Source organism: Coregonus lavaretus (assembly GCF_964263955.1).
Source record: "Coregonus lavaretus genome assembly, chromosome: 30".
Classification (NCBI taxonomy): domain Eukaryota; kingdom Metazoa; phylum Chordata; class Actinopteri; order Salmoniformes; family Salmonidae; genus Coregonus; species Coregonus lavaretus.
The window spans coordinates 18,720,264-18,735,064 of NC_140017.1; the positions used below are offsets into that span (position 1 = coordinate 18,720,264).

A 14,801-nucleotide genomic window follows, 5' to 3' on the forward strand; every position below is an offset into this window, starting at 1 on the left:
TTAGTGAGTGTCACAGTGTCAGGATCGTGACAGATGTCCAGACGCTAGACACCAGCTGCAGTGCCTCGTAAATAGACTGCTGTCTCGCAGGGCACATTGGATCGCATGCACAGATGCACGCACGTAGGCACACACACACACACACACACTTATGCACAGACACACTTCTTGTGCTCAAATCTAGTAAAGTGACAGTGTACTGCTTTGTGCCTATAGATAATCCAACATCAGCCATACCTAAAGAGGAGAGGGGGAGGGGATTTACAAGATCCTAACAGTTTCTCTCTTATTCAAGCCAATAGAAAAGACAAATATCAAAATAATCAACAATCCATAAAAAAGCCCATGAGAAAAAATTATCAAGTTCATTCCAGGGCTGACGTTGAGTCTAGCCCCAACACGTGTGTCTGTGTCGGTGCATCTGTGTGGCTCAGTATCTGTGCATGTAGTCTGTGTGCACGCGTGTGTAATGAGGTATTCCCCTCCTCCCAGCCTTGTGATAATGAGCTTCATCTGTCCCATAGAGAGAGAAAGAGAGAGAGAGAGAGAGAGAGAGAGAGAGAGAGAGAGAGAGAGAGAGAGAGAGAGAGAGAGAGACAGAGACAGAGACAGAGACAGAGACAGAGACAGAGAAAGCGAGACAGAGGAGAGAGAGAGAGAGAGAGAGAGAGAGAGAGAGAGAGAGAGAGAGAGAGAGAGAGAGAGAGAGAGAGAGAGAGAGATGAGAGAGAGAGAGAGAGAGAGAGAGACAGAGACAGAGACAGAGACAGAGAGAGAGAGAGAGAGAGAGAGAGAGAGAGAGGAGAGAGAGAGAGAGAGCGAGAGACAGAGACAGAGAGACAGAGACAGAGACAGAGACAGAGACAGAGACAGAGACAGAGACAGAGAGAGAGAGAGAGAGAGAGAGAGAGAGAGAGAGAGAGAGAGAGAGAGAGAGAGAGAGAGAGAGAGAGAGAGAGAGAGAGAGAGGGGTTAGGGGTTAAACGCGCTGGGCCGTTCCTGCTGAGGCAGCACTCTGTAAAGTGCAAGGTTTCATTGTACCAGATACAGAATGAAACTCCTGCCCATTAGTCAAGGTAGTAACAGCAAAGATTCCTCACTGCACTTAACTCCTTCTGCGCCGCAGCCCAACTACAGCCCAGATACAGGCATGGATGCAACAGTTACCATGAACGTACTGTAACACAACATACACACCAAATGTGCATGAGACTGAAAGCAAGGGCCGATGGGCCAACGGAACACGGGAGCAGATTCATCAACTCATCAAGGAGGAGTCAGGAAGTGACTTCTGAGTGGCCTTTTCTCTATCTCTCCTCTCTTTGTTTCTCTTCTTCCTCATTCTTCTTCTCCTGGTGTTGAGCAACCGTCCCATGGCGGCCCAGGGCCAGGCTACAGTACACACTCTCGCTCTGTGGCCTGGGAGGAGTTGGGGAGGAGGTGAAGGCAAACAGACTCTTACCCCAGTTAGTTAAGAGTTACTGTACGCATCATCATCAGAGAGAGAAAGAGAGCCCCAGTCAACCCAACCACAAGACACAGAGTGGCGCAATGACAAACAATGGTTCAGACCAGCAACGTCAACAAACTAACAACACAGAGACACAATTGTCATTGTGAAGAAAGGTGATTTAGGTTCATTATTCGATGCAATTACACCCGCACACAGAATTTCTGTGGTCTCAGTAGTCCAAATATTCTTCGTGGATTTGTGTACTCAAAAAACCAAGCAATATTTACAGTGTGAAACAAAGATACTGCTTATTACTGTACTCTTGCTGCTATCTTGTTTCTGACTCGTAATCCCCAAAAGCTAGCAACAGGCTTTGACTGAATAGTGTCCTACTGAAGGTTCAACTCAGAAGACCAAGATGGCTTCCGTCCTCTCCACATCTACATTCCTTCATCCACACTGATCTGTAACAACTAGACAAGTGATAGCGAATACCCTTGAATACACACATGCATGCACAAACTCAAACACACAGTGTTTACACGCACACACAAACTCTTTCATAACCTCTGTGTTGTGTAGACATCTGCGTTGGCTCAGAGTCAGTCTCCAGACCATTTGTTTTGGTGCAAAAAAACCCGCCATTTGATCCTAATTACATCAAAATGTAGCATGAAATCGGTGGTGATCAGTGCGGAGGACCAGAGCCCTGTGCTGTTTGTTTTCATTAGGCCAGGTCTCATAGAACAATACACTGACATCTCTATTCTAACTAAACAACAAACCCAGCTGAGACTCCACATATTGTTTCAGGCCATACGTTGAAGAATAATAAAACAACAATTATAAACTGGCTGATTTGAGCCCTGAATGCGGATTGGCTGACAGCCATGGTATATCAGACCGTATACCATGGGTATGACAAACCATTTATTTTTACTGCTCTAATTATGTTGGTAACCAGTTTATAATAGCAATAAGGCACCTCGGAGGTTTGTGATACATGGCCAATATACCACGGTTAATGGCTGTGTCCAGGCACTCCGCGTTGCGTCGTACATAAGAACAGCCCTTAGCCGTGGTATATTGGCCATATACCACACCCCCTCTGGCCTTATTGCTTAATTACTATCCATCATTCTCACATTACAAGTCCACTTACTATCAACAGCACTATCAGCACCAGTTATTAATACTAACATGTGACAGAGACTAGTGAGGGCGGTATACAGAGAGACTCACACCATGCATTCATGATCTACTTCCACACACTAGGGAAGGGATGGAGGACCTCTTCTAGAACCAGGTTTGTCACACTGAAACACACACACAGTGACAGTACACAGAGGTGTGGCACAGGACAGGGGTGGTGGGGTGGGGTGTGAGGGGAGCTCTTACCCCGGTCTTGTCACAGAGACGCAGGGTGTTGAAGGAGCCCACGGCGAACACCTCCCCGTCCGGAGACCAGGACACTGAGGTCACAGGGTAGTCATGTGACAAGGACGTGTAGAGCAGATGACCATAGCTGTCCCATACCTGAGAGAGAGGGAAGGAGGGAGATGAAGGGAAGGAGGGGGAGAGAGAGAGAGAGATGGGAGAAGGAACAGGGTCAATTACACAGTATTGCGACTGCGTGGTACACAAGTTATAACATAGATCATCATTTTTGGATGACGGGACACACTTGACCTTGTATTTACAGCCCTCTCCACTTGACAGTATCAGGTCATTCACAGAGTTCCAGTCCACCTTCAGAATGATACCATCATGGGCCTTCCACTGGGGAGAGGAAGGGAGGGAGGGACAAGGAAGAGAGGAGAGAGCAGAGAAAGAGCAGATGTTTATGCGAGAGCAGGGATATTCCCCATACACAACCAATACATTCAGGATCACACCTCAGTTAACCAGTCCCAGGCTCTGTCCCACACCTGAGAGAGAGGGAAAGAAAACGAGAGAGAGGGGAAGAAAACGAGAGCGAGGGGAAGGGGGGGGGGCAGATTGAGAGCGGGGGGCCGCATGTCCATATCAATATACTACCCGCTGGGCTGCAGGCTTATATTACTCAGAGTTTTTTTTTTGTCAGGGACAAGCAGGAGAAGACTGCAGGGAGAGTTCACAAACAGGAGACATGATAAAGCAAATACAGGGGAGAGGAGAGAGTTCTTATCAGAAGGAGCATAGTGGACAAGAAGATAGAGAGCTAGCTAGAGGTAAAAGTAGAGCGTGGTGCTCTCCCTGACAGCCTCTCAGTCTGCTCTGTGTTAATGTAATAGTTTGGACTCTAATTGGAAACAGGGCAGAGCCTTCGCAGGTCGCCACGTGGACGAGATCACACACACGACCCCGTCAGAGACCCCATTACATCTCTGTTAAACACACACACTAACTAACTCACACACCCCAGCGTTAGCCAAGTGACTTACTGACACATCCTAATGTGTTGCTTATTGTTAAGCATGCCGAATGGGACTGGGAAAAATCTTCAGAATAGTTTCCCCTTCAAAAAAGTAAGGAAATGTTGAACAGTCACACTTATGTCAATACTCATGAGATGTATTGACCAACAGATAACCAGAGGCATGTGCCGTTAAAGGAGGACGAGAGGAGGAGTCAACTCATCGTCTCCTTTCTCCTCCTGCCATGTGAAGGTTATCACTACCCCCGCCTCCCCAAACCCCTCTCCCTCTCTCTCTCACGGCTCTGTCTCTCCCAGAGGGAGCAGGGGGATGAGGTGAGGGGGTTATGGGGGTTTGGGGATGGGGGGGGGGTTGCAGGGGTCACAGAGTTGTGCAGGGGGCTTCTCCATACACTGCCAGCTGTTGCTCTGCCCTGCTCGGGGGGGTGAGGTGAGAGGGGTGAAGGGGGGGTGCACACTAAACCCTCTGGTATTTACTCAGGGTCCCAGGCACATTCAGTGCCAAAAAGAACAATAAACAAATGTACATGAACAAGACAAATACTCACTGGAGTGCAATGTCTTCAATCCCCACACACTCACAGTACCTGTAGGACCTTGGCACTGGGTTGCAGGGGCTTGATTATCAGCAGTCTGCCTGACGTGTACAGGATCCTATCAGAGTCCGGGCCCCAGGCCACCGAGTATACAGGAGACCCTGAGAGAGAGAGAGCGAGAGAGAGAGACGCACACACACACACAGCAGGAGAGGTGAGGAATCACACTGCTTAACAATGTCCATGTGATTAAACAATCACTTTTATAATACTATTTTCATAACACATCCATTAAATTCAGAAAATTATGAAAACTGAAACTTTCACAGTTGCATCTCCTTCTCAGACAGCATTACATATTATAAAGTAATTCTGTCAGTAGAAGATCCACTAGTTAGTTGACTCTGGTTTCATCAGAGCATTGATTAGCTATCACACAGAGTCTGCCTCGAGGCAGTCCTTATCAAAGAGGGAGAAGTGCTTGGTGTGCCTTACAAACACAGAGCTGGAGGAGATTGCATTTCTAATTTCTACACCACAGCAGTGTCATATTTACTCTGAGGGTTTACCTCGTACAGCCTGTAGGAATGGGATTTTGCATGCAAAGCTTGCTTCAATCCTGCAAACCTGGCTGTGTGTCACACCAAGACAGCTGTGCGTTAAGAGAAACCTGCCTAAACCATGTGGTGTGTGTGTGTGTGTGTGTGAGTGAGAGAGTGAGGCAGGCTGACATTTAACCCTGCTCCAGGTGCTTGAGGTTTCTCACAAATGCGAAGAGGTCACATGATCGCGGGCTGACAATGACAGACGTCTGAGACGAGTTCCCTCTGCCCCCCCCCTCCTCCTCCCCCTCCTCTCCTTCCCCCTCTCCCACACAAATGGGACACGGTTACATCATCGCACTCAAGACTCACAACAACGGCCCCCAGCTGTACCTGTGACTCCTGCAGTGTGTGTGTGTGTGTGTGTATGTGTGTGTATGTGTGTGCACGTGTGTGTGTGCATAAGGAGGAGCACCACCTGCACAGATGCATCTGCAGTGTGGATGATGTGTTCACACCTGTTAGGTGACACCACCAGTTCCTCCACGCGCTCTACAAATCTGTACGTGCAACAGCGGCTGTGCTGTGCAGCTCTCTCCCTCTCAAGCCTGTCCAGTCAATGCCATGGTTCACAACAACACAGACGGACACATTAAATAGAGGACTGAGCGAGAATGTGCCTTGTGGGGCTAAACGGCTCCTGCCTCTGCCCAGTTTTCTATGGAAGCAAAGAGCCCATTCATTTGGGAGAATGCATCCATGTCATCTGGATGGCCAGGTTTTACCATCAACGCCGAAATGTTGAGAATACTGAGAAGATATTTCAAATGGCACAATGAATCAATTAATAAGTAAACCATCTGTATGCGAGTCCTGGATAGAGAGATTTATCATTAAGAGTCTTTTTTATGGATTTTAATAAAACTCCACTCCAATAAACCTTTACAACTTTATGGTGCTTTTAATAAAAATGGAACTGGAGGATTGACTGCATTTTCAACTGTATCCAGCAGCATTACACCCTAATAGTCCAACACACACACACACACTTCTCTCTCTCTGCCAGATTGCCATCTTAAATCATCTGGCTGGACTAAATCACTGTTAACACAAAGGCCATCTTTCAGATCATCGCACCGGCATCGTTTACAGCAGTTTCAAATACACAAAGACGCACACTGTACACACACACAAATCCCGACTGTGGAAGTAAATGTGAAAGTCTAAAACTTGTAAGAACATGAGGCATATCCTGTAGTGCTTCAAACTGTATTAGTCTTTCTACATGCACTGTGACGACATTATCTAGGCTACTATATAACCACCATTCTCAGAGCTGTCTAATGGCAGCGCATCATGCTTCACTTGGCCTCAACCAAAAACTCAGTTTAAGCAGAGAAACTTTCATGTCATGGCACAGAAGGAAGGGCTCCCTGAATACAAATGAACAGTATTGTAGCCCTCTGTGACAAGCCTTTACCCTTTACATCAGATCCCTCTATCTTTCTCTCTCTCTCTCTCTACATACCTCTCTCTCTTTCATCCAGTGAGGTGCCCTCAAAAGCAGAAGGGGCCTTAATGAACACTGCGGTCTGTGTGTGAGACTATAATTGGTGGCTGTGTGTTGCCTTATGTTTACAAAATGTCCGCCAGCGCAGTCTCTCTCTCTGTAACTCACGTGGTTGTGTTCATGGGTTTGACCTCATTACAACTGTCCCAGGCCCGGCCCAAGCCCCAGCAGCAGCAGGTCCTCTGACTGGGCACACCAGAGTGTGAGAGAACTACCAACAGCTTGAGAAAGCACCAGGCTGACACACTCACCCCCTATGATTAATACAGTGCATCCTCATTCACACATGGATAGTGAAATAACATCCTAGTTCCAAATTGAGGTTTCAAAATTAGTTCAGTGATTCATTCAATAAGTACAGTGATTCATTCAGTGAAAGCCAATATCAATATACATGTTGTGTGTAAAAGCACATCCAGTACTTCGCCTGGTTCTGTTAGTGTCCTGTAGGTGACTTTACAGACAGGGACATTGCTGATCTGAGTTCAGCAGTGGTACAGTACAAGACCTAATATGCTAGTGCCAATCACAGAGCACTAGCAGGCGTCCACATACTTCCCATCCGGAACAGTTTGTGAATATATTATGACGACATTTTGGGACGTTTTGTTTCGATTTCGTCTTCAGAAAGGGTTTTTTCGGCTGTACGTGCACACAAATATTTTTCCTTGAGGCAAGCGGAAGTCGGTAGCCGAAGTCTACGCCCCTTCGTTGGTGACTGGTCAACAGTACGGATTCTTCAATTAAGTATTTGTTGTCATTCGTTTTCATGCACATTTTTCCACTTGAGAAATACTGCACCAAACATCTTAGTTAGATGTAAAATTGCGTGACTAAAATGTCCTTGAAATATACGTCAAACAGATTTCTTGAGTTATCGTGGGATTAATTCTGACTATTTTGAGGAATAGTTATGGCATCTCAAGAAGGACAAACAGAACTATTGCTGCTTTTTTCTAGTTTCTAGTCTTTTAAGGGAGTATGCGAGCACACTTGTTCAGTTCGGCTAGGCGCCAGCCGAACTGAAGCATGCTGACAACACTGGGCTGGAAGATTAGCACACACACACACACACACACACACACACACACACACACTCACATACACCTCTTCACACAGAGAGAGTGCAATGTTGGCTCTACACTGTGGAGCAACTGCACCACAAAAAATACAGGGCCCCATTCTGACAAAACAGGAAATTGTTAAATGGGACAATATTGGTACCTGCATTTGTTTCGAAACAAAGTGTGGCACTACCGTTTTGAAATACAGTCATTTCTGAGCTGAGTGTTTGAAAGGATAGTTTGAAACTTTTTTTCCTAGTAATCTTACCTTGCTGGGCCAAGCAGGACCTCAGCATGCCACTCTTAGACCAGATCTTGATGTGCCCGTCCTCCCCAGCTGAGGAAACAACATCCGGCAGTTATAACAAACTTGTTACTGAGCAGCGTATTACATTTTATAGTTCTTTTTGTGTGTGATTATTACCCTGTGTATCCCTCACCTGTGATGAGAGCGGTCCCATCGTAGTTCCATCTCCCGGCTAATACAGCTCCTTTGTGGGCCTCCACACTCTTCTCAATACGGCCTGTCTTAGAGGCCAGGTGGAACTTACCTACAGACAGACAACAGAACAGACAGGTAAAAGACAGGTACAGTCCATTAGATATGAAGGAAATATACTATATAAACTGTCTCTCCATTTCTAAATCTCATATTTGAGAGGCAACAAACAGTCAAAAGGCGCGATAAACGCATATGGCATGATGTAAGGAGAGTTCATAAATATAAAAGACCAAGAATATAGGCACTCGGCCCCACACACAGAAACAACCAAACTGAGATAAACATACAGAATTGTAACCCATGGAGTCAGGTTCCCATACATAATGTATTTTGCTCCACTGTCCTGGTTGGTAGCTACCTCTTGAAGACACATTTCTTACACAAAACGGAAGAATGAAAGCAAAGTCTCTCTGCTGCTTAAATTAAACAGTTTCCTATCTGCTAGAGACGGGGAGCGATCAGGCATGGAGACAGTTATCAAAGACACTAGCCTACCATATACTTTGTGGCGGTGCGTATTAAAAAATACAGAATGTTCTATGTAATTTCTGGTTGCCGAAAACTGCAAATCAGCATGATGCTGCTCTCTCCAGTTTCTATATTTGGATGTCCTAACAAATCTGAATGTCGCCGACCCAGAAAAACAGGTAGTGAGTATACGACCATGGCTGCTGTTTGAAAAGGACGCTTAGAATTAAAATAGGCTTTTAAAAATGTAAATTATATTAAAGACCAGACTGTTAAACACCATTTTCAAACTGCTCTCAGCATTTGCTCTATGTCTGTCAGTACTATGAACCAAAACAATTTTTGACATATCGCCTCAGACAGAGGCCCACGCACCAAATGAGGTTGGAGAAAGCCACAAAAGTTACTATAGATTTTCCCCACCCACCAAAGCTATACATCTGTGGTTTCTATTTAACCATTTCATAGCCATGTGAAGTTTCACTGACATTAAAAACAGAAACCAAAAGAATATGCCGTTACAAGCTGCAGTGGACTATTGCGCCAATCCACCCCAACATTTTCAGGTTGCTGTGCATTAGTTTCTAGGTCTAGTACACTAAAAACATAAACACTGCCTCTCCATAGAGGAGACCAATGACAATTGTGACAATATTACCTATATGATGACAATAATCATTCTGTACCAGAAAGACAGATGCAAACATTTTCATGACTACATGGTCTGCCAGGGAAAATTGCTGCTTCAGTTTGTGGGTGTGTTTATGCAACCCTACACTGCCATTAACATTGTGACCACATGTCGCCTGCCATCGCCGTACATATCCACTCTGTGTGTTTAGAGCTGATATAGACAGAGCCCTGTGCTATGAATCAGGTTTGAGGAGTTAGCGAGGTAACAAATGTCAACTCTGAGTTCAACTCGGGATAACCGGTACCACAAAAGTGGCTCACCTTTTAGCCAGGTAAATTTCAATGGCAACAAATCCTTCAGAACTAACCTGCTCTGGGCAGGCTAACTCAGGGCTAACTCCATTTATCCTGAATGAAGTGTTTGAGCCACGAGTTGAGGACCAATGAAATCAGATACCATCCCTCTCGCAAAGATTGTGTCATCATCCTCTTTATTTGAGGAAGACGACTGATTAAATATTTTATTAATCAAAAGTTTTTTTGTGTGTAAAAAAACAGTAATGATAAAATACATATCACATTACACATTTAGTAGACAGCATTTGCTTTCCAAACTGTACGTTTTTCACGTGATTGTATTTTGACATTTTGAAGGCAAACTGACAGCCACAACCAACCATAGACATACAGTCGTGGTCAAAAGTTTTGAGAATGACACAAATACTAATTTTCACAAAGTCTGCTGCCTCAGTTTTTATGATGGCAATTTGCATATACCCCAGAATGTCATGAAGAGTGATCAGATGAATTGCAATTAATTGCAAAGTCCCTCTTTGCCATGAAAATGAACTTAATCCCCAAAAAACGTTTCCACTACATTTCAGCCCTGCCACAAAAGGACCAGCTGCCATCATGTCAGTGATTATCTCGTTAACACAGGTGAGAATGTTGACGAGGACAAGGCTGGAGATCACTCTGTCATGCTGATTGCGTTAGAATAACAGACTGGAAGCTTTAAAAGGAGGGTGGTGCTTGAAATCATTGTTCTTCCTCTGTTAACCATGGTTACCTGCAAGGAAACACCTGCCTTCATCATTGCTTTGCACAAAAAGGGCTTCACAGGCAAGGATATTGCTGCTAGTAAGATTGCACCTAAATCAACCATTTATCAGATCATCAACAACTTCAAGGAGAGAGGTTCAATTGTTGTGAAGAAGGCGTCAGGGCGCCCAAGAAAGTCCAGCAAGCGCCAGGACCATCTCCTAAAGTTGATTCAGCTGTGGGATCGAGGCACCACCAGTGCAGAGCTTGCTCAGGAATGGCAGCAGGCAGGTGTGAGTGCATCTGCACGCACAGTGAGGTGAAGACTTTTGGAGGACGGCCTGGTGTCAAGAAGGGCAGCAAAGAAGCAACTTCACTCCAGGAAAAACATCAGGGACAGACTGATATTCTGCAAAAGGTACAGGGATTGGACTGCTGAGGACTGGGGTAAAGTCATTTTCTCTGATGAATCCCCTTTCCGATTGTTTGGGGCATCCGGAAAACACATTGTCCGGAGAAGACAAGGTGAGCGCTACCATCAGTCCTGTGTCATGCCAACAGTAAAGCATCCTGAGACCATTCATGTGTGGGGTTGCTTCTCAGCCAAGGGAGTGGGCTCACTCACATTTTTGCCTAAGAACACAGCCATGAATAAAGAATGGTATCAACACATCCTCCGAGAGCAACTTCTCCCAACCATCCAAGAACAGTTTGGTGATGACCAATGCCTTTTCCAGCATGATGGAGCACCTTGCCATAAGGCAAAAGTGATAACTAAGTGGCTCGGGGAACAAAACATCGCAATGTTGGGTCCATGGCCAGGAAACTCCCCAGACCTTAATCCCATTGAGAACTTGTGGTCGATCCTCAAGAGGCGGGTGGACAAACAAAACCCCACAAATTCTGACAAACTCCAAGCATTGATAATGTAAGAATGGGCTGCCATCAGTCAGGATGTGGCCCAGAAGTTAATTGACAGCATGCCAGGGCGAATTGCAGAGGTCTTGAAAAAGAAGGGTCAACACTGCAAATATTGACTCTTTGCATAAACTTAATGTAATTGTCAATAAAAGCCTTTGACACTTATGGAATGCTTGTAATTATACTTCAGTATACCATAGTAACATCTGACAAAAATATCTCATAACACTGAAGCAGTGAACTTTGTGAAGACCAATACTTGTGTCATTCTCAAAACTTTTGACCGCGACTGTGCAGTATAATCTATATATGGCAGCTCCCATTCAAGTCAAGCAATTGCTAGTGAACCCATGAGTTTAACAGTCAATTTGCCAGGGTTAGAGGTTCCAAAACCATTATATGGATTATAAATACAGTGCATTCGGAATGTATTCAGACCCCTTGACTTTTTCCACATTTTGTTACGTTACAGCATTATTGTAAAATGGATTATAGAAAATAATTTCCTCATCAATCTACACACAATACCCCATAATGACAAAGAGAAAACAGTTTTTTTGAAATGTTTGCAAATGTATTAAAAACAAAAAACAGAAATACCTTAATATACATAAGTACTCAGACCCTTTGCTATGAGACTCGAAATTGAGCTCAGGTGTATCCTGTTTCCATTGATCATCCTTGAGATGTTTCTACAACTTGATTGGAGTCCACCTGTGGTAAATTCAATTGATTGGACATGATTTGGAAAGGCACACACCTGTTTATATAAGGTCCCACAGTTAACAGTGCATGTCAGAGCATCAAACAAGCCATGAGATCGAAGGAATTGTCCGTAGAGCTCCGAGACACAGATCTGGGGAAGGGTACCAAAACATTTCTGCAGCATTGAAGGTCCCAAGAACACAGTGGCCTCCATCATTCTTAAATGGAAGAAGTTTAGAACCACCTAGATTCTTCCTAGAGCTGGCCGCCTGGCCAAACTGAGCAATCGGGGGAGAAGGGCCTTGGTCAGGGAGGTGACCAAGAACCCGATGGTCACTCTGACAGAGCTCTAGAGTTCCTCTGTGGAGATGTGAGAACCTTCCAGACAGACAACCATCTCTGCAGCACTCCACCAATCAGGCCTTTATGGTAGAGTGGCCAGACGGAAGCCACTCCTCAGTAAAAGGCACATGACAGCCCGCTTGGAGTTTTCCAAAAGGCACCTAAAGACTCTCAGACCATGAGAAACAAGATTATCTGGTCTAATGAAATCAAGATTGAACTCTTTGGCCTGAATGCCAAGCGTCACTTCTGGAGGAAACCTGGCATCATCCCTAAAGTGAAGCATGGTGGTGGCAGCATCATGCTGTGGGGATGTTTTTCAGCGGCAGGGACTGGGAGACTAGTCATGATCGAGGCAAAGATGAACGGAGCAAAGTACAGAGAGATCCTTGATGAAAACCTGCTCCAGAGTGCTCAGGACCTCAGACTGGGGCGACGGTTCGCCTTCCAACAGGACAACGACCCTAAGCACACAATCAAGACAACGCAGGAGTGGCTTCGGGACAAGTCTCTGAATGTCCTTGAGTGGCCCAGCCAGAGCCTGGACTTGAACCCGATCGAACATCTCTGGAGAAACCTGAAAATAGAAACTCCCCAAATACAGGTGTGCCAAGCTTGTAGCGTCATACCCAAGAAGACTTGCAGCTGTAATTGCTGCTTCAACAAAGTACTGAGTAAAGGGTCTGAATAGTTATGTAAATGTCATATTTCAGTTTTGTATTTTTAATAAATTAGCAAACATTTCTAAAAACCTGTTTTTGCTTTGTCATTATGGGGTAGTGTGTAGATTGAAGAGGGGGAAAAACTATTTAATCAATTTCAGAATAAGGCTGTAACCTAACAAAATGTGGAAAAAGTCAAGGGGTCTGAATACTTTCCAAAGTCACTGTATATGGCCACAACAAGCTGTTCCACAGATAGAAGGTGCGATAGGAGTCGGAAAAAGGTGCTTGTGCATTGATAAACACACCAAAGCCGGCATTAACGATAAGTATTAAAATAAAGGTGGCACTTCTAAAAACCTATTTCAAACCATAGCCTGCTGAATTTGCAAGATATATTTTTTCATTTTGATTTCGGCACAAATGAAAATGTGTCACTGACTCGCCCATGGATTGATGTTTCAGCATTGTCTCAATGAAGAGCTAGATGTTCGAGTAACCACGTGCGACATGCCTGCTAGAGTCAGCGGCAGGCGGACGAGCAATATCCACCGTCGTAGTACGGATGAAGCCTGACCTGGAATGTGCAGCTAACTGAAGCTGGCTAGCTTTATAAAAGCCTGAGTAGATCTAATTTGCTTCGTAGTATACCACTCGTAGTCAACCAGAGACATTTCACACATACCATGCAGTTATGTACCTTGGGACTCATATCCCCTTTCACCTACCTAATTAAATATCAATCTGTCTTGTTGAATAATGTGAAAAACTATCATTGCTTTAAAATTCAACATTTATTTTCTGTTAGCGGTGCCATAAACTTGTTTCAAATAGCGCTTTGAGGTAGGAAAAGTGCTTCATAAATAAAGTTATTAAAACTATCATCAAAGCCTGTTATGAGAAAATCTCTTATTATTCTCATAATTATTCGGCCCTTCTGTGACTTGCCGTCAGTGCTGGTGAGGACAAAGATCTCGGCCTGGGCCTGCTTCTTGCCTCCCACAGTCTTGGGGAACCAGTGCAGGTCAATGGGGAAGAGGTCTTCCTGCAGCTTCACCACCAGGCTGGTCTCACTGGTCAGCAGGTTCCATCTTTGGATCTGGTGGTCCTCACTGCAGGAATACAGCTCGTCTGCAGTGGTCCAGCCCACACAGCTAACAAGCTCTTTATGTGTCCAGGTGTTAAGGAGGACAATGGTAAGGTGGAAATAGATCAGTGGTTGCTGCAAAATATCTAATCTTAATTACTTGAACCAGATGTGTTCGTGTTAAAGTGGTACACACGTTTTCACACCCTGTAGCCTAACTCTTCGGGTCCAGGGTTGGTGGCCGCAGTAGACTCAAACACAGTGGTTGCTTTTCAGCTGAATTAATGAACACAGATCCTGTATTCACCTTTCTTTGTATTGAGGTAGGTGAGATCCACACACAGATGTGATCGCAAATAGCACATAAATCTTTTCACCATATAGGTTGCAAAAAGCATGCCTTTAGTAAGAAGGTGCCAGGCAGACTTGGGTTCAAACACTATTTGAAATATATACTTTATCTGTGCTTGATTGAGCTTAGTGGGCTTAATGGACCATTAGAATAGTCCCAAAACTGCAAACCCGCCCATCTGGCACTCCGGCCAGGCTAGAGCAAACACTACAAATATTTGAACGTTTTCAAATAGTATTTGAACTCAGGTCTGGTGGTGCAAGGTGTACTGAATATCATATTTGTCTCAGGCGGCCTTAGCTTTGGTCCATGGCGTTTCAGTGAGTTGGAGGAACGGGCACTAACCCCCTGGACCAGAGCTAAGGAGGCCTAGTATGTTATTAGAGGAACAACTTCATAATAGATTTTTCATTCATGATTGCTGACTGTCCATATTTTTTAAACTGAAAAGACCAACAATCAGGTCAAACCAAAGCACTGTTGTAGTATCTTTCTATCATTCACACA

The 14,801-nt window shown here is 44.8% G+C and overlaps 1 protein-coding gene across 1 annotated transcript in view; it reads right to left on the bottom strand.

Annotated features, from left to right (window-relative positions):
• Nucleotides 1-14,019, bottom strand: part of LOC311105640 (intraflagellar transport protein 80 homolog) — a 71,875-nt gene extending 57,856 nt beyond the window's left edge. The window contains exons 1-6 of the mRNA XM_084147845.1: nt 13,804-14,019; nt 8,022-8,132; nt 7,850-7,918; nt 4,457-4,566; nt 3,143-3,232; nt 2,852-2,989 (exon numbers count right to left, since the gene is read on the bottom strand). Coding sequence (XP_084003971.1) covers nt 2,852-2,989; nt 3,143-3,232; nt 4,457-4,566; nt 7,850-7,877 — 366 coding nt within the window. The 5' untranslated portion in view covers nt 7,878-7,918; nt 8,022-8,132; nt 13,804-14,019. The remainder of the gene's footprint in view (nt 1-2,851; nt 2,990-3,142; nt 3,233-4,456; nt 4,567-7,849; nt 7,919-8,021; nt 8,133-13,803) is intronic.
• Nucleotides 14,020-14,801: the final 782 nt, after the last annotated feature.